Genomic DNA, 24,380 nt, shown 5'->3' with positions numbered 1-24,380 from the left:
TATATATATATATATATATATATATTAATAAATGTAAACATTTTTGTTGATATGTTTGTTATAAAATGTTAAGATATTATATTATATTATATTATATTATTTTATATTATATTTAAATATATTATCTTAACATTTTATAACAAACATATCAACAAAAATGTTTACATTTGTTAATATATACATTACATATATATAACATATAAAGAAAAAAATATATAAACAAATGAATAGATAATATATAAATAAATAATAGATAATATAACAAAGAAATATTGGTTTTCAGTCTAAAATCATCTTAGTAAAATATTATTTTGTTTGTTACAAACTATCTTTTTTATATAAATTACAAATGTATAAATAATGTTAAATATATATATATAACAAAATACATATATACATACACACAAGTATACATAAAATATATAATCAGTTGATGCTTTACAAGTTGCACATTTTGAAAATAATATTTGACATTAATTGACATTAATATTTTTCTGAATCCTCAAGAGCATAAATGATCCACCAGGGGCAGAAAACATATAGCAAATTATAAAAAAATAAGTAAAAAGAAAGTACTGTTAATGATGTAGAAGCCACACAACAAATGTACATATGAAATAATAGGGTTAACTAGCATGCTAAAAGTGTCGCTCCAAAAGCATCTAATGCAGTGTCAAGTTAAGAGTAGTCCAACTAAAAAGAAACTAGCAGTTTTTCAACACAACAATGCATATACACCATAAAAACTGCTCAGTTTGGGGTCAGGTGAACCCAAATATCATCCTAATAGGACCTATTAGATGTTTTCCGGAAGCCACCAGCAAGTACATTTTTGTCAAATAGCTGGTATGAAGAATGTGTTGGCATGTGCATGAGAGCTAATCCAAACACAAAAGCTTTGAGACAAAATTTCAAGAGCTAATCTTCTCATTCTCCATCTCTGTAGTTCTTTCATACTCTCTCTCGCTCTCTTTGTTCTCTCTTGTCTAATCTCTCTTTTTCTTTGCTTCTGATTGTATGCTCCCTCTCACCGTTGTGTCACCATGAATGGGGCCGAATATTAAAATGTGATCTGATGAGCTTGGTGTTCTTGCTCTCTATCTTTTTGCCTTATCCTTCCACTTTCATTTGTGCTCTCTGTCTCTCTCTGTCTCTCTCTCTCTCTCTCTCTCTTTCTCTCTGTCCGTCTCTCATTCTCTCTTTCGCCTGTTTTTTTTTTTTTCGTCGTACTCAAGGTCTTATAGCAGAAGTTTCTGACCCATATTCGGGTTGCCTTTAAAATCATATTCTATAGAGTTTGGGCAGAGGAGAAGATAGAAAGAGTTTAAAAGGGATGAAAAAGTAGAGATTATTGGAGAGGGATGGCTCAAAGCTCTCTGTCGGCTTGTTGTTCTGCTCTCTGTGTCACAGAACTTCCCCGTAACAAGACGAAATGAAATCCCCTTAATATACAGGACAGATCAGAAGAGCAAGGCTGAAGCAACTACGGACCAGTGGCGTAGCCACGAGGGGGCCTGGGTGGGCCTTGGCCCCCTCATTTACATGTCCGGCCCCCTCAGATTTCTGATTGCTTAAAGTGTAACTAAACCCCTGCTCAGAGCCTGACTCCACCCACTGACAATATTTGAAAAATGCTGAAAAGTGGGCAGATCACAGCGGAGACGAACCGAGGGCGGGGCTGAGCGAGTGCGGCGTGATCCTGAGATTCGCAATGACGGATTGATTGACAGCTGCTGTCAGAGACGCTAAAATGGAGAGTGACTGTAATGACGCAAGTAGCTTTGCAACAGAGCGATCATTTGAAGTAGAGGACTTTTCTCCCCCACTTTCACCTGAAGTGGAGGGTGTCGAGGTGTCTGTTCATATCAATTCGAGCCGCTGGCTCAAACTGCGGTCTTAACTCCCGCACCGCGTCGCTTTTCATCGCGAGCTGTGTGGAGAAGCCCATTTCCACCTCCATTGCGTTGGAGGAGCAATCCCGTGTAAAACGCAGTTTGCACACTCGAGCTCTAGGCGGGAACTTGCGGTCTTCCAAGCCAAGTGCATGCAACCACTGGCGCTTAATTTTAAAGTCTGCTGGTAAACTATGCAGTCCAGCAGTGCTGTCACAACCAGCAACACACCTCCGTACCATCCTGACCACTGTACTAAATACAGATAAATCTACGCTAACTTGAAGATCTAAATAACTATATAATTGCTATGCTAAATAGATGCTATATTAGTCTATCCTGGTCGTTACCAATACTCGCAATTCCAGCTCCTGACTCACTACAGTGATTTTGATGGGCGTGGTGAGCTGGAAACTGCTTACGTCACTTGCCACCGCAACATCCAATAGGAAAAATCAACTGTAGTAGCCACCGTTCAACCTGAAGAGGGCAGCACTCAGACGTTTTTACACCTTATATTATAGAATTAAAACACTTTATACTCAAATGTCAAAAAAGTTACTCGAATCAATGAACAGCACTAATAAAGCCCCATTCTTATAGATCATTAACTAAAAAAAGTTGGTTTAGGGTTTAGTTACTCTTTAAAATAAAATAAGTAAAATAAGAAAATGTTGATTTGTCAGTCTGATTGATAGATTGACCAATCAAAATGCTGCACGGTAAAATGCGGCTGTTTTCAAACTTGATTTGATTAGCCTATGTCACGTGTTGTGCGTAACTGACGGCATCATCTTCACTTGAGAGTTCATTAATATTCGGTGACAATGGCAGCTGTCACGCAAAGTACAATATTACGCTTTTTCAAAACAGCTCTGCGACAGCGAGTGAAGTGGCACCTGAGGCTTCTCAGGAGGACACAGAAACGCCTATTTCATCACAGGAGTGTAGCCAAGACTTCCACGACCCAGATCAGCATAATGCCCAATGATTTATCTACAATTGATGAACCGCATTCACAACCAGTTACTTACACTGAGTTTGCCGGAAAGAATCGTTGCTTTTCCCCAAAATGGTATAGTGAGTTTACATGGCTTGATTATAGTTCAATAATAATCGCCTCCGTAGACTCCGCCTTGTCATGTAAAAGGTAATCCCATGGTTTGAATTATAGCCGCTTAGCAATTTTGTATGCTGCTGAAACAGTGAAGTAAAAATGTTGATTTTATGCGGTATATATATTTGCTTATGCTGTATATATTCTGCTGTTTTTCGAACGTAAATTGGTGGATTTTCTGCACTGAGTATGATGACATCATTTAATAATTGCCCTCATAGATTCTACGACGTAATGTTAGACTCATGTAAAAGGTAATAATCACCGAGCTATGTTGTGGGCTGTTATGACTGTTCTGCTGAAATGGTGAAGTAAATATGCTGTTTTAAATGTGAACAGGTGTTAAGCTGTTTTTATTTATAGGTGTTAAGAGATATAGTGTATATTTATATAATAGCCTATATGTATGTATGTGTATACATGTGTATGTGTATATGCATGTATGTATGTATGTGTGTGTGTGTGTGTATATAATGAGTTGCCCCCTCATTTTAAGATGGGACCCCCCAAAAATAAAATTCTGGCTACGCCCCTGCTACGGACAAGCTAAATGCAAAGATTCTTCTAAAAAGCTAATTAAAATAAAATGACAAAAGTAAAAAAAGACATGATCATAACAAAAAGTTGTGTTTATTTTTTCCAGACATTCTTCAGGCAGTCACAAACTAACACTTGTATTTCTGGCCCAGATTTTCACTTTTTGTATTTAATGTTATCAAGTTGTTTTTAAAGAGTAATATTGCCCGTGTGCTCACAGTCATAATACAATATTTGAAGCTGAATATTCTCGACACACTCTGAGAGATGTCAGACTACAGAAGTTAAATATGTTGCAGATGCACTTTGTTTTTTAATCGCATCAGGGCATGTTTCATGCAGTAACAAAAACGCCCACTTTCGCGGCTAGTGAGTTCACTTACTTTCCTCCATGGCGGTGTCATCCAGCAGGGCAGGAAGTGGATCTGGAGCGCTCGTTTTCACTCTGTTGCTGTCTCTCTCCCTTGCCCTCTCTCGGTCCTTCTCTCTGTCCCGGTTGTGATGTGCGTTGTCGAGTTGTCGTCTCTGCTGTTTGTTCTTCTGAGCCTCTAATGCCTTCAGCTTACGAGCATGTTTATGGCCTTTATAATGAGCTTCAGCCTGATTCTAGAGAAAGACAGAAAGAGTGAAAGGAATACGTTTACAGAAACATCCAGACATTCACACCAGTCATGAGATTTCATGTGAAGTTTAGCAAGATCCTGTTTCCCCCCAATACATTTCAATGTCCTAACAACTCTAAAATGTATTTGTATATTTAATGAAGTACCCAGCATACATGAGATCTTAAAAGCATCCCGGGATTGAACCTCACAAAGTTGGAGAGAATCCAGGCTGTGCAGAATTGCTATTGAGGCCAATTTTTGATTTTTGTCAAACTTCAACTGTTATTTGGTCATAAAATTGTTACAAACATTGCAATTTCATGTTATTTCATAATTTTGGGTTCTTTACAATTATTCTGAAATCTGGAAAAAATATAATCATTAGTATGTGGGTCAAAATTCTTGACTCATAGTTTACATGACAACAGATGCATATGCACAGAAACGTGCATATATGTTTCAGTGACTACGCACAAACACACACACACACACACACACACACACACACATGGACAGTCTATGGACAGTCTGCATTAAGGTGTATGGACTGCATTAAGGAGTATGGACAGTCTGCATTAAGGTGATAAGAGTAAATGTCCAGCAGAGGGCCCAAATTACAATTGCATATGTTAACTTAAACACTTTATAATCCACTGTTGATAAATGTAGTGTGTGAGTGTGAGAGATAGTGATTGGCATTGTGATATATTTAAAGATAATAAACATAATATAACACCTCTTCAAGCCAAAAACATAAATGTTTCTAGACTCCAGCAATCATCTAGAGCAGGGATCAGCAACCTTTTCGGCATGACGTGCCATTTTTTATTTTTATGGTTAACCACTGTGCCAACACAGCCCCCCCCCCCCCCCCCCCACACACACACCCCGATATAATTCTGTATTTAAACGGTAAATACACAATTTTTTATTATACGATAAAAAAAGTTTTTTTAACGTTTAATCAACGTTAATGCACTGCTTTAATTGATGAACGTGCACACACAGACACACACACAACACACACCACTCGCACACAGAGATCTGAGATCGTGCTGTGCAAAAAGTAGCATTCAGAGTGTTGTCACGCTACTTTTATTAATCGATACTGAATCGCTACATCATATTTCTCAACAACAAAGGGGCAAAATCGCTTCATTGTCTGCCGAGAGAGACAATTTACCCCCCCCCCCCCACCACTTTCTTTCTCTCTCTCAAAATGGCCATATTTCAGAAAAAAAATTTCATCACTGGATATAGCTTTAGGTCATTTAACATTTCTATGGTAAAACGTATTATTAAAAGTTGACTAATGTTAATTGATTTGCAGCTTCATCTTACCTCACTCTCTTTAACGTTAAACTGACACTTCGCGCTCTGCTTCTGTGAACAGTAAACCCCGCCTACTTTGATCTGATTGGCCATCTCAGTCATTTTGACATTGACGAGTGCTGTTAGGCCGAGGCTTTGATCTGAAGCACCTAGTATGTGCAGTGTTTGCACGTGCATCCATGCAAGTTAATTCTCACACTTTAATAGTATTTGTAGCTCCTAACAGGCTGTGTGACTATGAGAAGTTATTACATCAAACTGTTCGTCATTATACAGTTTTCCTTATTGCTTGCGTGCCAGCGATTATCCCTCTGCGTGCCACTGTTGGCACGCGTGCCGTAGGTTGCCAACCCCTGATCTAGAGCCATAATCCAGATTTCTGTGCGGTTATAATTCAGCATGTGCAAACGAACATGAGCTGTTGACATGCTGAGCTGTGAATCCCTTATTGCATACCGAAGTCATTTTAAAAACTGAAATTTATTTGAAAATGACACTAACACTGATTAAAAAGCATAGAAATAGCATTTTAAATTGCAAATGGAATGACAGTTGGTTAAAGTTTTTCAACTTGCAAATCAAAGCTAACATCCAGTCCATCAAGCAAATCTTGGGCTAATATCAGTGCAGAAATAAGTCTGTGGGCCCAGAGGGAGTAATCAACCCGCTCAAATCCTCTTAAGTACTTAGCAGATGACCCTCATCCGGGGACAGAGTTGACAACACTGTCTGCTCTGAACAGATGAGGAGGAAGGATGTTCACACACACTCCTGCTCACACACACACAAAACTATGTGTGCATATATATACATACACCGATCAAACATAACATTATGACCACCTTCCTAATATTGTGTTGGTCCCCTCTTCGCTGCCAAAACAGCCCGAGCCGTCGAGGCAGGGACTCCACTAGACCCCTGAAGGTGTGCTGTGGTATCTGGCACCAAGTTGTTAGCAGCAGATCCTTTAAGTCCTGTAAGTGGTGAGTGGAGCCTCCATGGTTCAGACTTGTTTGTTCAGCACATCCAACAGATGCTTGATTAGATTGAGATCTGGGCAATTTGGAGCTCAAGTCAACACCTAAAACTTGTTGGTGTGCTCCTCAAACCATTCCTGGACCATTTTTCCTTTGTGGCAGGATGCATTATCCCACAGCCACCAGGGAAATACTGTTTCCATGAAAGAGGGCGCATGGTCTGCAACAATGCTTAGGTAGGTGGTGGTCAAAGTAACATCCACATGGATGGCAGGACCCAAAGTTTGTCCAGCAGAACATTGCACCAAAGCATCACACTGCCTCACAGACCAGGAACACCCCACAAGAGCTGCAGTTCTGGAGATGCTCTGACCCAGTCGGTTTAGACATGGCCCTTGTCAAACACGCTCAAATCCTTACGCTTGGCCATTTTTTCTGACCAAATGTTCATTGCTGCCTAATATATGCCACCACTAACAGGTGCCACGATGAAGAGATATTCACTTCACCTCACCTGTCACAAAAGATTTCTATTTCAAATAAAAGCTGTTTTTTCTGGAATTGCATTATTATTCTTATTTTTTTATTGTGAAAATGTAATAATCTTTCACTATACACAAACACACAGTTTCAACCAGCTATTTAATAATTCTACTAGCTAATAAGAGAATGACAGAATAGAGAGAGTAAAATGAGACAAGAGGAAACAGACCGACAGGCTAACATAAAAACAAAAAGACAGAGAGACAGACGGAGAGAAAGAGTGTTGTATGGAGAACCACAAGCAGTGGGAAACTAATGAGCAATTGATGGGCTTTCAGACGTCTAACTGAGCAAACTCTGTTGGGTTTCTCTCTCAGAATATATCTGGGCTAAAAATGCCTTTAACAGCAGTGAAAACAACAGCAGACCTACAAATGACGTACTTTTCAATCGTTTTTCCACAGCTTTCAGAAACATACAGATAACCATGATTAGGTGCATAGTTTCATTTTCATGACACCAGTTATAATTTTGTACCCACTGGGGCTGTACTATATTGTGTGTGAATGAGGGACAAAATAGCAGAAAAAAGTCTGAAGAAACAATCCCTCTCTCTCTCTCTCTCTCTCTCTCTATATATATATATATACAGTACACGTGAAAAAACAGAAGCAATGGAGTGACAGGACAGTACCCCCAAAAATGAAAATACAGTCATCAAAAGTCTTGCAAACTGCATTGAAACTGATCAAGTGTCACCCAGAGGCTGACAGACACTAAAAGTGAGTGGAACATAACTCTTTATGACAACATAAGCAGCATGACAATGGACATAAGCATGCTTTCATTTTTAATGCACATCATCTCAGCTGCAAGGATCTTCTCTCCACTCAAACATGCTGTCCAACGCAGCACTGGACTTGCCAGGAACAACAAAGACAGTTAAAGCTGCCTGGATCAAGTTATTTACATATAATAAACATACATAAAAAGCGGTACTCTTAACCTGTATGAATCCTTTATTTGCCATAAATAAAAACAAAAAAGGGATGAGGTGATTTTAACTGTTAAGTTTCCATGAAAGTAGTTCTTATGACATATTGTATTTCAAGTCTTCCTAACTAATATAATAGCTTTGATTGAGGAACAGGCTGAATTTTAGGTAGTTAAATTCCTGAACCTCACTGGGAAATTTCATTGGTACACATCATGATATCCAGTAAAGGTGTCTTGTGTGTTACAGCTAAATGTGAATGAGCTGCAGCAGAGGGGAACATTTTCAGCGACCTACATTGTGGTCAGTTTTTCTCACAAAGCTAACATATGATTCAAAATAGTCATAAATATAGTCATAGAGTCATATGAACCACTTTTACAGTGCTATTTGGTGCTTAACAGCCATGACCACCATGAAATGTTTGCAAAATCATTGTATGAAGAAAAATTATTTCGGCTCAATGGAAAAAACAGCATATGGGTTGGGTATGACATAGAAGTACAATTAATGACAGAATTTTCATTTTGTGGTGAACATATTTCAATAAAATATTTTTATGAAAATGTCTGTCCTTTATTTTATGTAGCACCAATTTTATGTAAGCAATGAGAGGCTGTGCTATACTGTATTCAATATAGTGCCTTATATTGCTTAATAGGTATTGGGTTACAGTAAGTATGCAGTAATTATAACAATAAAATTGAAGTAAATGGGAAGTACCATTTAACTAGTTAAACGTGTGTGTGTGTGTGTGTGTGTGAGAGAGAGAGAGAGAGAGAGACAGATGTTAAAGGGACTGATAATTTCACATTATCAAAGACAAAGTGAGAAAACAAAAGAAAGAAAGAAAGAAAGAAAGATGTTCAATGTCCGTCATCACAAATGTGGAGGGTAAAACACACACACACTACACACTAACCGTGGAGTTGAAGCGCAGGTGGCAGATATTGCATGAGATGACCTGTTTTTTCTTCAGGGACTGAGGAACACCAAACGTATGGTTTATCACAGCCTTCTGCACCGGGTCCATCTGAGGGAGGGTTGAGAAAATGAAGTTAAAATGAACTGAAGAAAAAAAGTATCAACAGTCTCACTATCTGCTCATTCAAACACATTCCTTCCATTCCAGCGGCAACCCTAAACCTGATGCCTGGGGCCGAGAGACTTTCCCTTGACACCCCTCGCCATGGGAACACACACACCACATCACAATGACTCTGCAGCTGGTCGCACGTCTATTTGTTTTAGAGCCTCAAGAATGTTCTTGTTCCTCCGCAGTCATCCCTGACTGGCTGGGACGCTGCCAGGTCAATGTGTGTGTCAGTGAGTGTATGTGTCTGATGAAGCCGCCTATTGTTGACTCTGAGTACTGGAAAGGGTCAGGAGATGGTGGAGCATGATATTAATGCAGGAATGAAGGAGATGATCAGATGAAATAAGACGAGAGATGATGACACCATAGAAAAGTGATGAGAGAAGAGAGGAGATATGATAAGCAGAGTTAAAAGATGCAACAAAAAGATGAGAAATAAGATGAGACGAGAAAGAGCAGTGAAAACCAAAGAAGAGATGAAACAAGAAGAAATGAGAAGAAACAAGCAGAGAAGAGACAAGAAGAGACGAAAGACAAGAAGAAGAAATGAGGCAAGAAGAGATGAGATAAGATGAGCCAAGATAAAGGGTCTAGAAAAGAAGCAATAAGAGATGAAATTATTAGACAAGAAGCAAAGAAGTATACATTTCAGAGAAGTGGCAAAAAAGAGAAATGAACAGATGGGATGAGATGAAGCAATACAAACTAGGAAGAGAAGACAATGAGGAGAGAAGACAAAACCATTAGAAGACGAAACAAGATATGACACATGATGAAATGAAAAGTATTGAATCAATAGGGAGACAATAGCTATGTTTCCATCCAAAGATACGAATTAAACTTATGCGCAAAATTGGAATACCGCATAAAACATTTGCGAATAAAGCACAGTTTCCCTTCAGTGAGTTGAAGAGAACAAAATCATCACTTCCGGATACACTTTTGCTAAACATCACGAAGAAAAATTTTATATTCTGCAGTTGGTACTGTATATAATCATTTTTGTATACAATATATTACACGCTTTAGAGTGCGCAGACGCACTCATGGTCATGTTATCTTATTTTCGGAGTCTGCTTATAACAAAGCACTTTGACGAGACTTTGCTCAAGCATATTATGTCAAAACTAGCATTTCAGATGCTGTGTAATGAGATCGGTCCATTGGTTGTTCAAGTTTCCTTCTGTCCCATTGCAAAGTCACATGTCTTTTTTGATCATATGATGCTATTTCAGTTTTTCCTACCTCTTTGCAGTGTTACAAGCTCTTGGTGCATGAAGATCTGTAAAGTTGCAAAGACTAAAGTCTCAAATCCAAAGAAATATTCTTTATAAAAGTTAAGACTCGTCCATGCCCACCAAAATGCCTCATTTAAAGACATTTTTTGTCACCACCTCCATGTTGTGGAGATGCTGTGTGTTTCATTGTGAAAGTGAAACTACTTTGTTTGGCCTTCCAAAAGAGGATGATTTCCGGTCATGCCTAGAGCTGATCTGTGCTGGTCGCTGAGGAAATACATCAACTTCGCACTGTGGATTGCCGGAGCTTTCACCATGGTCGATCGGAGTCCAACCCAAGGTTGTCACATGTCCTATGCCGAATCCGCCGGCAACACCCTTCTCAAGTCCGCTGGCTTTTCCTCACTCAAGCCTGCAGTGTGTGACACTGTGTGATGCATTTCATGGAGAACTGTTTCCTGAACTTGCAGACTAACCTACAGTGGGTCTGTGCTCAAAGGCTGTTTCTATAAAGTGGGGCAGTTCCAACTTCGCAAGGACAGTCTGGCGCTTCTGACTCACTGCCTGTAAGTAATTTTTTTTTATATTTAAAGAATTTGGCACTGATGGTTCAAACGTGAGTTTTGAGCAGTGTAGAGTAGCGCTTGTTGTTAGTAATTTCTCTGATCACAAATTTAGACATGGCTATATGTTTAAGCGGCACAATATGCAACGCAACGCATAAAAACATTAGTTTTATAATCATTAGTCATTATAATCTGTAATTATGTCACCACTGGATGTAACTAATTCCTTGTTTGTAACAGGTTTTATTGGTTTTGTCTTGTCACACTGGGAGACGCCATCACAGATGTTATGGGGCATAAAATTTCTGTCACACGCTTAAGGTATTCGGCCAATCACAACGCACTGGATAGCTGGCCAATCCGAGCACACCTCTGTCACGGTTGGTAAACCGTGATCTCGGGCTTTGCACTATGTGGGTGGAGTTGTGTGTGTTTTGCGTCAGCACTGATTGTTTCATGTGGGCGTCTCCGCTAATTGTTCATTATCACCAGCTGCACTCATTACCCTTCCCTATATATTGCCCTGTCTGGCGTCTTGTGTTTGTCAGAGCGTTGTTAGTCATTCTCAGTGTTTCTCATGTTCTGCCGTTCTTGTGTTTGTGATTCTCGTCGTTGGATTGTCCTGTCTCTGGAACCCCGTCCACTCCATCTCATCCCCGGACGTCATCACTCACTTTCACGGCTCTTCCCCCGCAGTTCCTGTGTCTCACTTTCCTGCTGCCAACGCACCATCGCACCTCAGATCACCTTTGAGCTCTGCCTCTTCCTGGACTTCGCACTTCCCGTCAAGATTCCCAGTATCACCTGTCTTCGTGTTTATTGTTTGTGTTGTTTCATTAAATATTAAAAAACTCTCACTTACTTCCTCCAAACTTCTTACCCAATCGTTACAACCTCACTTTCAGACCGATGAGCTTTTTAAAATTGTCTCATTTCAGAAAGGCACGGCATAAAGGAGCAACAATAATGTACATTATGTGGAAAATAGTGTTTTTTGAACCTTAAACTGCATAAACACATTGCATTACACCAAATACACAAAATAATGTTGTTGCAATACAGTGATACGGTGTTACAATTGTTTTGTTTCTCAGTTTCTGATAAGAATTAGGCAGGAGGGGTTTCTGTGAGAGTTTCTACCCATGTATATCACGTATAAAATTAACTTCACCGGAAGATTACGAGCTGGCTTATCTTATCTGGAAGTTGTAAATAGCGCTCCGTGCATATGGTCAATTTAAAATATTTTGGATGAAAACCGGAAGGCTTGTGACTGTCCCACAGTCTACCAAGTAAAATACTCTGTCAAGGTCTAGAAAAGTATGAAAAGCATCGTCAGAATACTCCATCTGCCATCAGTAGTTCAACCATAACGTTCCGTTCTTCTGTGTCAGCTGCGTCCTAAGTATACGTTTTCTTCGTATATTTTCGCTTTGATCTGAAAGAAAACAGGTCATCCTTGTGGCGCAGCTGACACAGACGAGCTTAAGCTGCCTGCGTTCAGCTCATATTCTCCAAAATGGTGCTACGGTGATGCGGAGAGACAAAGAAGAGACAAATTGTTGAATAAAGTAATTATTTTTGGTTTATTTGTGTACAAAAAAGTATCTTCATAACATTACTTTTGAACCACTGATGGCAGATGGACTATTCTGACAATGCTTTTCATACTTTTCTGGACCTTGAGAGTGTTATTTACTTGGCAGTCTATGGGACAGTCACAAGCCTCTTGGTTTTCATTCAAAATATATTAAATTGTGTTCCGAAGACGAATGTAGCCTTTACGTGTATGAAACGACATGGGGGTAAGTGATTAATGACTAAATTTTCATTTTGGGGTGGAGTAACCCTTTAAGGAATTTATTTGGTTAAAGTGTTTCCATCATAGTTAATGTGTTTTTCGTAGTTCTTACCGGATAAGAAGTTTATCCTACTTAGTTGAGGGCATACATTTTAATACATCTATGTTTTTAGAATTTATGCGCATCTTGGCATTTCCATCCAGCGTTTTTTTGTGATATCCCAAACTACACAAAAAATAAATGAAAACATAGCTAACATGAGATGAGATGAAGTGAGACAAAGCAGCTGTAAAGAGATGCCATGACACAACAGAGAAGAAAAAGTAAGACAAAAGCAGTATTAAAGAGAAAAACAAAAGCAGAGGAGACTCGAAGAGCAGAGACAAGAAGAACAGAGAAGACATAAGCATACTAAAGCAGTATTAAAGAGAACAGAAGATAAGAGGAGAGGAGCAGTAAGGAAAGCAAAGGAAAGCAGAGGAGGATAAGACAGGAGAGAGGTCACTGACAGCTATTGAGACTGGTGCATTTATCACTGTAGTACACACACACACACACACACACACACACACACACACACACTGATCTGATCAAAAGGAGAACCAGCACCTGACTATATATTAACAGTGCATATATGACCTTGGTGTCTAAGATATATTATTTTTAGTCGACCAACATTGTATTCACGAATATAAAACAAAGTAAAGAGGCCGCACTATGCATATAAAACGTTTATTTTGCACAAACGCGTTTCGGCGTGTGCCTTCTTTGTGCAAAATAAACGTTTTATATGCATAGTGCGGCCTCTTTACTTTGTTTCATATGTGTTATATAAGGCCAGCACTCTGAAAATCTGAAAAAACATAGTGAAGCCTGCTCCCAACCTTATCACTTATTCACGAATATAACCCATGGAGTGTGTGTGTGTGTGTGTGTGTGTGTGTGTGTGTGTGTGAGTGTGTCCAGAATGCAGATATCAGAATAAAGAGAACCCTGTTACACACACACTGCCTCCAAAACTGAAACGAAATCTAGATCCTAATCAGAGCCGCTGCTCGAGTCTTAAATCTAAGATTACTATCTAACACAATACACCTCTGTTTAGTTGCACTTTTTGTAAACATTCTGCACTTTTAAAAATACCCTGCAGTCTGCTGAATCGTTCCTGACATTTAGAGCTGACATTTGGGACCCAGCGAGATGCCTTTAAAATGTTCTGAGTTAACTTTAAATGATGACACATTTGGGAAGGTGAGGTGTAGGAAATAGAACCAAGAGTGGTGATGAACTCACAGTGTTGAAGTTTGGGAACAGGTTGAGGGGGGAGGAGCCACTGAGCCGGAAGGGCAGGAAGTGTTTCAGGTCCAGAGGGGTCTGCAGCGGGCGACCCTGCACTGGTAATGAGGCCAGCAGGGGGCTCCCCTGAGCAGCCGTACCTGAGAAGAACAACAACAACAACCAACACATTTAAGAGAAAATCACCACAGTTCAGGCCTAGGACAGGAGACACACACTCACACACACTCACACACACACAAAACATTGACTACTCTGATTACAATTATTGTTCTATCTATTCAGAATTAATTGTTAATATTGCATTTTTTTTAAATCAATCAGCCTCAATATATATATACTCAATATAAGTATATTCACTACCGACTTCATGTCATTTTTATTTAAATCAAATTATATAACTTTTCAGGCCTGGAAATCACAATTTAAAATTGTGTGGGGACACTGCAAAATGTGGCCCAACCTGGCCTAACCCTACAAATAACACTCTCTACAAATGTAGTCAATCCTCAATGGCTAGTTGACCTTTTCTTCTCAGCAATAAGACCGTAGGTTACAATATATATATATATATATATAATTAAAATGAATATATGTACTTTACACAAAAGTCCAACTGATCGGGTGTGGACTGGACCACATTGGCTGTGTCTCACTCAGTAAAATGGACATCATGGGATATGAGATTTTTAATGGGGTGTGTGTGAGTGTGTCTACAGGGATATCATGTTTCTAATGGAGCAGGGATGTAGAGGTTTCTCATTTTCCAGTTGGCTGAATCTGAAATCTAGGAGCGTATAGATACTTACCCTACCACAAAGATCAATCAGTGTAGTGCACACACACACACACACACACTCCATGGAGGCCTGATATCAGTCATTTAATTCTATGTCAAACTGTCACATTTCAGTGTGTGGGTGTGTGTGTGTGTGTGTGTGTGTGTGTGAAAGAGAGTACTGATGCTTTCAACTCACAGAAGTGCAACATTAATCATAGCCCTGACAATTTATTAGAGCGAGTAAACACACAGCCAGCACCTCACCACACACACACACACACACACACATATACAGAGAGATATGGTCAAACTGTCAGGATTAGGCCTTAGTGCACAAAATTCATATAGTGCCAAACGAAGTGTCAAATATGTAATCTATTTAGCCTAATGTCTTTCCTAATCTGTGTGATTTTTCCATCTTCAGTGGGACAAAAAAGGAAAAAAGTTTTGCAGAATGTTCATGCTTTTGTTTTATACAATGAAAGTGAATAGTGACCAAGTGACTCTATATTCAAAATCTCTTGAAGCCATCCTAAAATTTTTTGTGAAAAAATATCCAAAATGTAAAAAATTTAAACCCAATGATAATGTCCATTATCAGTGGACATTATCGGTGTGTTTATATATATATATATTAAAGTAAACTTTAATGAAAAAATGTTTAAGTACTAAACTGTTCAACTCAAATAGAAATAAAGGTACATGGAAATGTCAAAAATGACAAAAGCACATAACAAAATCACTAAAATTTAAACCAAAAATTTTAATAAATTCAAAATATTAAAGAACTTCGTATATAATATTACATAATACTATAAATAATACTAAAATAACACTGGTCCGATGTCACTGAAGCCAAATATCATTGTTTCTCGGATACCTCATAACTGATCACAACACAGAATCTGGATGCGTGCATGATCACAGGAGAATAGAGATTATCAGAGAATAACTGCTTACATTTATATTCAAATATAGATGATACTAAGTTCTACAGTCTACTAGTCATCACACAGAAAAAAAGCCTGCCTAACATCCCTTTTTGTTTCAAGAAAAATAAAAAGTCCAGTGGGTCTGGAACAACGTGAGAACGAGTAAATGATGACAGAATCTCCATTGTAGGGTAAACTTTCTCTTTAATTTCCTGTTTCCTTCAAACTTACGCACAAAGCACTTCAGAGGTGTTATAGTGAGGATAAATCAGTCGTAAAGACTCATGCAACCTCATTCCATCACATTTTCACGTTCCAAAGAAATGTCTGTGTGACAGTGTGTAATCTAATTCAATGGAGCTCAGAACAAATGACCAGCACGCCCTGAAAAGGCAGACTTATTTTTCAAGTGGTTATACGCACGCGATATTCAACCAGAAATACACACATCCACACAATGAACGTCACACACATGCTCTTGGCCTCAAACAGATAAAGCTTTGAATTCAGATGGTGCCACCACAATATGCTGGTGTTTGAATGTATTGGACCACAAAACACTGAGCAAAAAGAAAGACGAGATTTTTCAACCTCTCTCTTTCCTGACAACATTTGAAAGGCGTAATTATGATTTCCAGAGCGCTGTAATTAGCAGAATCCGCTGCTCGCTTCTCTGTCTATCTCCCTCCCTCCCTCCATCTCTCTCTTCCTCTCAAACATAGCCACAAAATCAGTGCAGAGTCCAGCTGGCATCTCTCACTGTGTTTCTATGTCACATCACATATTCCTTCCTCATTTGCTCTTTTGTTTTAACACTCACTTCCTCTATTTGAATATAAATGCTTGTGCCCAGACTACCGTTCAAAGGTCTGGGGTCGGTAATGTTTTTTAAATAATTATCTTATGCTCTCAAAGGCTGCATTTATTTAATCAAAATACAGTACAAACAGTAAGACTGTGAATCACTGTTAAAATTTAAAACAACTATTTTCTTATATATTATTTTATATATATATATATATATATATATATATAAAATGTTACAATGTAATTTATTCTTATTATTACAAAGCTACATTTTCAACAGCCTTTACTTCAGTCTTCGGTGTCACATGATCCTTCAGAAATCATTCGGATATGATGATTTGATGCTTAAGTAACATTTCTAATTAACATCAATGGGGATTTTACAATGTGCTGCTTAATATTTTTGTGGATTTTTTTGTTTCATGGACATTATGTACATATAAGTAGAAAAGTAATACAAAGTATACAACAACAGAACAAAACAAAACAACAGAACAAAAGTATAAATTTCTTCTAAAAAATCTGACTGACTTCAGACTTTTGCAAGATATTTTATACAGTGGGATCCTGCACTTGAACTGTATATACGCCACATATTTGCATCAGATCTGAAGATCATGTTCTCCATCATGAGTTGAGATGATTCAAGAGGTCGCTTGAGCTTTAATAAAAGCAATAACATCTGACTGTCTGTACAAAGTCACATTATCAATGTCAAAAATGTACTTTAATTACAGTCAAAGAAATATAATGCAAAATATGAAATATGCTTGTTTCTTTTTACACCAAAACACTCTTTTATTTAATTTTTATTCTTTTCTCAAAAACGTGAAAAATTTGTTTATTTACAGAATTTCAAATGTGGCTTTTTGACCCCACCGCACGTGTTTTTAAAATGTTTACATGTGAAAGTGTGTACGTGTGTGTGTGTTTTTTGGAAGGCATTGCCGACATCCCTCTTTCATTTACATAATGAACAAGCCTACAGCATGTACCACACACACAACCTAAGCTCAGTGTCACACACACTCACAAACAAACCCTGCGGCAGCAAAACCCTGCCCGAGTCCATCCTGAGACAAAACCGAGGGTGACAGGCATGTGTGTGTGTGTGTGTTTGTGTGTATGCACATGCATATCTCGTTTTATTTGTGCTTGCTTATTTGTATGTGTCTGTGATGCGAGAGAATGTGACAAAGAGAGAGCTGCATTCTGTGCTGTTAGCTGCAGTGTGTGTGTGTCAGGTTGCACTGGAGCTCTTTAAAGCACACAAAAATTCAGCTCGGGCCTGATCAGTCCAGCAAAGCCAGCTCAGACGGTGCAGAGATCTGCTGATGTTCGGCTCCTCAGCGGTGAACAGATGGTTACAAGATATTTGCTATTTGATAAAGAACCACACTTGGGTATCTTGGTGGCTTTCTAAATAACTAATGACCAAATATATTAGTGGCAGACAAATATAGCATCTAAGATAATTAGTTTATGAGGCAATAATTACCATTCAGATATTATCCTTCTCGGCAAGTGAATATTTAGTATATATATAAAAAATAATTAATATTATAATATTTATTATTATAAACTCATTATGATATACAGTATGTAATATTAATAAGTAAATATACATTTTAATTAAAAAATGAAAATAAATGAATACTTTTTTACAGCAATGATAAATGACAACAAAGGCATTTATAATGTCAAAAAAATTTTATATTTCAAATAAAATCTGTTCTTTTGAACTTTCTGTTCATCAAAAAATCTAAGAAAAATAATGCATCACGGATTCCACAAAACAATGTATCAGCACAATTTTTAACACTGATAAAAATAAACGGAAAATGTGTCTGAAGCACCAAATCAGTAATGATTTCTGAAGGATCATGTGACACTGAAGACTGGAGTAATGATGCTGAAAAATCAGCTTTGCATCACAGGAATGCATTTGAAGATATATTCAAATACAAACAGTTATTTAAAATCTCAATTTTTACAGCACTACCTTTTTTCAGTTTTTTTTTTAATCAAATACATTTGTGTTTGACATTTATTTCCTTGTTACTATTTAATTTTTTTATATTAAACAGTATTCAAATCAACCTCTGCTGCTTTGAAAACTGTTACATAAGCATTGACTTAATATATCATGTATATATTTACATTTTATCAGCCATTAATCATCCTAAAACACTCATATCAGTCAACCACTAAATCATATACCACCAGTAAGATGAGATGTAAGAGGGATACATACTGAAAGAGAGATGAATGCTGAACATACTGTAGCTGAAGAAATACAAATAGAGAAACAAAGTGATTTTAACAGTTAATTAAGTGCGAGCGGTTGTGAATCTCGTTAGCTGGTATCAAGGGATTGACTTGGCTGCACTCAGATGCAGTGAAGGAACATGACAGAAAGCATCCCTGTGTGTGTCTCTCCATTCCTCAGGACTGTCTGATGCATCCAAATAAACAAATAAATAAATAATCTGCAGTCATGTGCACTCTCATTCTGTAACGCTGCACAAAAAAACACATTTCAACCAAATCCTCACTCTCTCTTTCTTCTCTGCACCAGTCTGTCGAAACCCTTCAGCAACAACAATCAGGACTCCCGTATCACTTCAATTCACTCTCCTTCTCTTTCCTTCCACCTCTCTCTGACCTGCATGTCTTTCTTTCCCTCTTTCTGTCCTTCCTCCCCTACATTGCTTCTTCTCTCTGTTCCCTTCAACAAAACAGTCCTAAAGGACGAGCATGCCGGTTTTGATTAGACTTAACAGTGCATGAAGAACATAATGAGAGAGGAAATGATGGAATGATTGTAGGCTCCGCTGAAGCAGCGTGTCGGAGAGGGACAGAAACAAGCAGAATTAATTAGTTGCAGCATGAAGACCCTTCCAGAACACAGAGGTCACCCAACACTGACCTCTAAAACCAGGAGATCTGATTGGCTGATGATGCACATGTAATATGATGAGCATAATGAGCAAAGATCTGATAAAATTAAGCATCAGAGAGTGAAAAAGAGAGCTATTCTGTCCCTCTTATTTCTGCCTTCCTCTCCTCCTTTGTTGTTATTTTTTGTGTGCCTGTTCATTTTGCAGTTCACCTGCCAGCTTACATGGAATCAAGTAAATAGTTAGGGGTCTCTGGCTGTGTGTGTGTGTGTGTGTGTGTGTTGGTGAGTGCATGTCCAAACTCACATGTGAGTGAATAATAATGGCTAATGAAACATCATGATGTGTTCACTCATGGCGAATTGAATCTACCCAGAAATCTCAATTTAATGAAGTGCTTTTGTGTGTGTGTGTGTGTGTGTGTGTGAGAATGTACAAATCTGCCAGTCTCAAAATAACATTTCATATGTGTGTGCTCTAAAGAACCTCTCAGAAATTATTTTGGTAAAATTTAAACATTTGGGGGCGGTACGATTTTTTAGTTTTTGAAAGAAGTCTCTTATGTCAACAAGGCTGCATTTATTTAATCAAAAATACAGTAAAACCGTAACATTCTGTAAAATCTGTAAAATGTCATTTATTCCTGTGATAATAAACCTGAATTTTTAGCATCAATATTACAGTCTTAAGTGTCACATGATCCTACAGAAATCCTCCTATTAATAATAATAATAAAATGAAATAATAATATGATACATTTTTCAGGATTATTTGAAAAGTAAAATGTTCAAACCGCATTTATTATTATATAACAATGTAAAAGTCTTTACATTGCAAATTACTAAATAAAATGAATTTCTTAAAAAAACCTTTTGGACTAAAATTTTTAATAGTAATGTATATTTTAATGTTTAGCCAAACAACATTTCATTTAATGTTGTTTTAAGCCCTACATTTAACATTAACAAGAAATGGCATCATTTGCAAAAGAAAATAATTTATTTAAAATATAAATCTTTTGAAACATTATAAATGTTTTTATTGTCATTTTGGATCAATTTAAAGCAATTCTTGCTGAATAAACAGTTATGCACATTCTGATTACAAAAAGAATATTACTGAGACCACTTGCACAAAAAAGATACAAGGATCAAATTTCTAAGTCAATGTTTGACCTTGACTGATCAACATTTATGTTCAAAGCGACTGTGAATACAAAACTCTATTCGACATATCTCAAATCTGCATATGCAATATTATACACAAGAGATTCTCTCAGTTACATATTATCTATTTAGCTGATACATTTGCAAAAGCATGGAGAGAAAGTGAGGTGCAAAGCATGAGAAAAAGAATGTTGTATGAGCCTCTTTCCTGTTCATTAAGATGACCTGTTCGCCATTCAAAATAAGAGCCTCTTTTAATAACGTCTCATCATCATCTTCTCTGTTTGGATCCAGCAGGCACAGCCGCATTAAAAACCAGTTTACTGGACATACATGGAATTCATTTCTGTGCCTTTTGGGTATATTCAGCAAACACAAAATCCACTATGTTTTCTTCATTCTGTGTTATACAATAGAAAACAATTATAATGTATTTCTATTCTATACTGATTATATATTTTACATGTATTTTTTTCAGTTCAAAAGATCTTATAAAGCACTTCCTTCAGACTCTATGTTGTGTCACCACATCAAATTAAACTTTAAAACAAAGATGAATAGCATAATGTTTTTCCATAAAGTCAGCAAGCTTTATCTTCAACTGCGTTCAGTCAAAATTCAGCAGAGAGCTTGTTTTGTGAATTAAACAAGGCAGGTGAATATTATTCGTTCGTGACGCCTGCGGTGTGAACGTACTTCTTAATGTAACCTTTACAAACTGCTACTGCATCAGAATCGAAAATAGTGATGGCCAGCCCAAAGGAGACAATAAACGACGAGATTAAATGATAAGATCAGAAGGCTGAACGTTTGAGCATGACTAGGAGCTTTAGCTGTGCGTAGAAATGTCTTTTGTTAATCAATAAAAATCAACACAAAATTAGAAACAATAAAAATCATTCTAAAACACCCATAACTCTCTCTCTCACACACACACACACGCGCGCGCGCGTGCGCATAAAAAAGTAAACGTCAAAGGAAATAACTCTCTATGGAGAGTTTACTAACTTATTGTCCATTTCAATAACTGCAGGCCATATGGCCCAAAAACACATTTTACGTGCCATACTGTCAAATAAAGGCTCTTCAGTAGGTGTGCAAGTGTGTAAGTGTGAGCATTCCAGAGAGAGAGAGACTGAGAGGGAGAGCATCATCAAAACCAATGGTGCAAAGCGGGCAACCCATCTGCCACAAAGGAACAATAAAGCCTAAGGCTTCTATGTGTGTGTGTGTGTGTGTGTGTGTGTTAAACACCCTAAGGCTGCACAGTGATAAATTACTCCTTTTTTCTTTTTCCCCCCATAGAGTCCGGCTCAAGGAAGGGAGGGTGAGAGGTTTGGTGCACGACTACAAATATCAAATTGATAAAGAGCAGGAATTGCAGGACATAAATATAAAATCAAAGTATCACACTCATTCATCTGTTACGCTTCAGTAAACCACAGCAGCACATGGAACAAAGCACCATGCAGATGATGAGGAAAAACACAAGGAAAGCAATGAGAGATAGAGAGGAAGTATGTTCTTATTTGTGAGCGTCATGACTGCAGGGTGAATATATGCAGAGGGAGAGCGCACGCTGTTTTCTTATCTCAATCACACTGTGTGTGAGTGTGTGTGTGTGTGTGTGTGGCAGCAAAATCTTGCCAAAGGCTGTGTAGTTGTTACACTGATAAGACAATGTTCTTTAAAAAGGGTTTTGCTCTTTTTGTACTATATAGGTTTTTTAGTTTTTTGTTAAAGCACTATTAAAAACTGTGAAATCAGAAGAGACGTAATTTATTACAACCAGTAGAATCATTATCAATCAGAACTACTGATTGTGTAAAATATTCTTCTTCAACTAATTGTTTTAATTATTAATTATAATAATATAATCACATTCAAATTATTAATGGTTATATTTTTTAAATGCTGTTTAATTTCATAAATTTTTAAGGGTGGCTTAAGAGTCCAAATGTGAATAACAACAACAATAATAATAATAATATTGATAATAATATGGTAAAAACATTCTTAATCTATTACTATTTTTTTATTATTACTATTATTCTTAATAATATATTTTTTTCCAATAATTTTTAATTAGAAAAAAAAATCAAACAAATATTCACAATATTTCAATGTACACTGTAAAAATTTGTTTTAATTCACTATTCTTGAAATATACAGACATATGTGGATACTTAAATCACGCATAAACATGTATGCATTTTGTTACAGTAAATGATAAAATCAGCAAAGTAAGTGCCATGTTAAAATAAATGCCATTAGGTACGGTATTTTGTAATAAAATGAATTTCATATACGTACATGAAAAGAAACTCCCCTTCATTCATTGTCTGTCTGTCTTTCTCTCTCTCTTTTAATACAGACACCTCAACACATAGAAACTGAGCGCTCAATCACAGCCACTTATGAAGTGATGTGGAGTGACAAAAGCTTAGTTGAGTTCATTTCCTGTTTAAATGAAGTCATTTCCTGTCTCAGCAGCCACTTATTAGCTGTGACCTCAAAATAAACATCACTTATTACATGATTAAACATGTAATAAGTGTAATAAACATGTAATAAACATGTAATACATGTAATAACCCCCCCCCCCCCCCCCCCAGACTTAGCGAGAGAGATTAGACGCGCCTGATGTTAATGCAGTGGAAGACTGCAGCAGCCTGATAATGAAAAGTGTTTTTAAAATCTCATTATTCAACCTCTATAGTGCTCTGCTAAGAATATATCTACAGAGACCGTGAATGTAAATGCAAATGTACGGCGGAAATGGTGGGAAATGTGTCACACAGTGATATCTATGTATCTGTGTCCGTCGTTTTGGGTCGCTCTCCATCTATCTCTCGAACAGCATTGTGGTTCATTAGTAAGCAGGTGTTCAGTTTATCTTTTTGGCATATCTATTTACCGGTTGAATAGATGCAGCACCTCTTGAAGGACATAATGTCATTGAAATGTCCCTTCCCACTCGCCCTATTTCCTGCGTGTGAATGTGTTTCTTTTTAGGCTGCTTTCGCATTTTATCAGAGAGCCTGGTAAATGAGTTGGGAGCTGAATTTGGCAGCAGTGGTCTGTAATTGTTTTAAATAAGCCTCATGCGTCATGCCAAATAATGGCAGCTCAATGAAGACATTAATCTACACAAGCACATCTGTGCGACTTCATTTACCGTCCTCCCCCTCGTGACATCAAGCGCACGCCGCTATAAATGGTCCCCGCGGTCCCTCTGCTAACCGAAGACATGTCGACTTACTAAACAGCCTTTTGGTGAGTTAACTGAAGAACCGCACAAATCGTAACACTTCTGACACTCATTTAGCTCTTATCTGTCTATCTTTCTTTTCTCTCTTCCTCTATTCTGATCTCTCTCTCTCTTGAAACAGGAGGAACATACCTTTTATATACCCTTTTGTTTCTTGTTTTTAGATGTAAGCTGCATAAATTTGTAAAATTATATTGGTGGTGATTTTTAATCATTTTAATCATTCAAGTGCATTTAAATCATCCTGATATTCTCAAACATATTAGCACCAGCAAAATCACTGTGTATATTCATTATATCACCCAACCCTATGATGACAATCATAGTGCTGATTAATCATCAGTTCCTCAGGTTTAACCTCAATTTTGGGGTCAAATTATTCTTAAGTAAAACCATGTTACTAGCATTACAAACTTAAGTGTAAATATAAGTGTATATAAACGCTGGTAAACCAGAAGGGTAAAACTTTAATCATATCTGACTACAGTATTACTTTCTGATTAGGTCAGAGGAACCTACAAAAATCTGAAGTGAAATGAGCGCATACTATGGTTTCAAAAAAATTTGTTGTACATCACATCTGGGACC

At 37.5% G+C, this 24,380-nt stretch overlaps 1 protein-coding gene across 5 annotated transcripts in view; it reads right to left on the bottom strand.

Annotated features, from left to right (window-relative positions):
• The window catches only part of znf385c (zinc finger protein 385C), a 101,952-nt gene that overhangs the window by 12,796 nt on the left and 64,776 nt on the right, over positions 1-24,380 (bottom strand). For 4 of the 5 annotated variants that reach the window (XM_059554651.1, XM_059554659.1, XM_059554683.1 and 1 more), the window contains 3 exons: positions 13,933-14,075; positions 8,860-8,970; positions 3,930-4,152 (listed from right to left, as the gene is read on the bottom strand). In XM_059554651.1, coding sequence (XP_059410634.1) covers positions 3,930-4,152; positions 8,860-8,970; positions 13,933-14,075 — 477 coding nt within the window. The remainder of the gene's footprint in view (positions 1-3,929; positions 4,153-8,859; positions 8,971-13,932; positions 14,076-24,380) is intronic. The other variant, XM_059554666.1, reaches the window with a different exon arrangement.

The sequence above is a fragment of the Carassius carassius genome, chromosome 1 (assembly GCF_963082965.1).
Source record: "Carassius carassius chromosome 1, fCarCar2.1, whole genome shotgun sequence".
Taxonomy (NCBI): domain Eukaryota; kingdom Metazoa; phylum Chordata; class Actinopteri; order Cypriniformes; family Cyprinidae; genus Carassius; species Carassius carassius.
The sequence above is the reverse complement of the archived record's forward strand: the minus strand, read 5'-3'. Positions and strand labels throughout refer to the sequence as shown.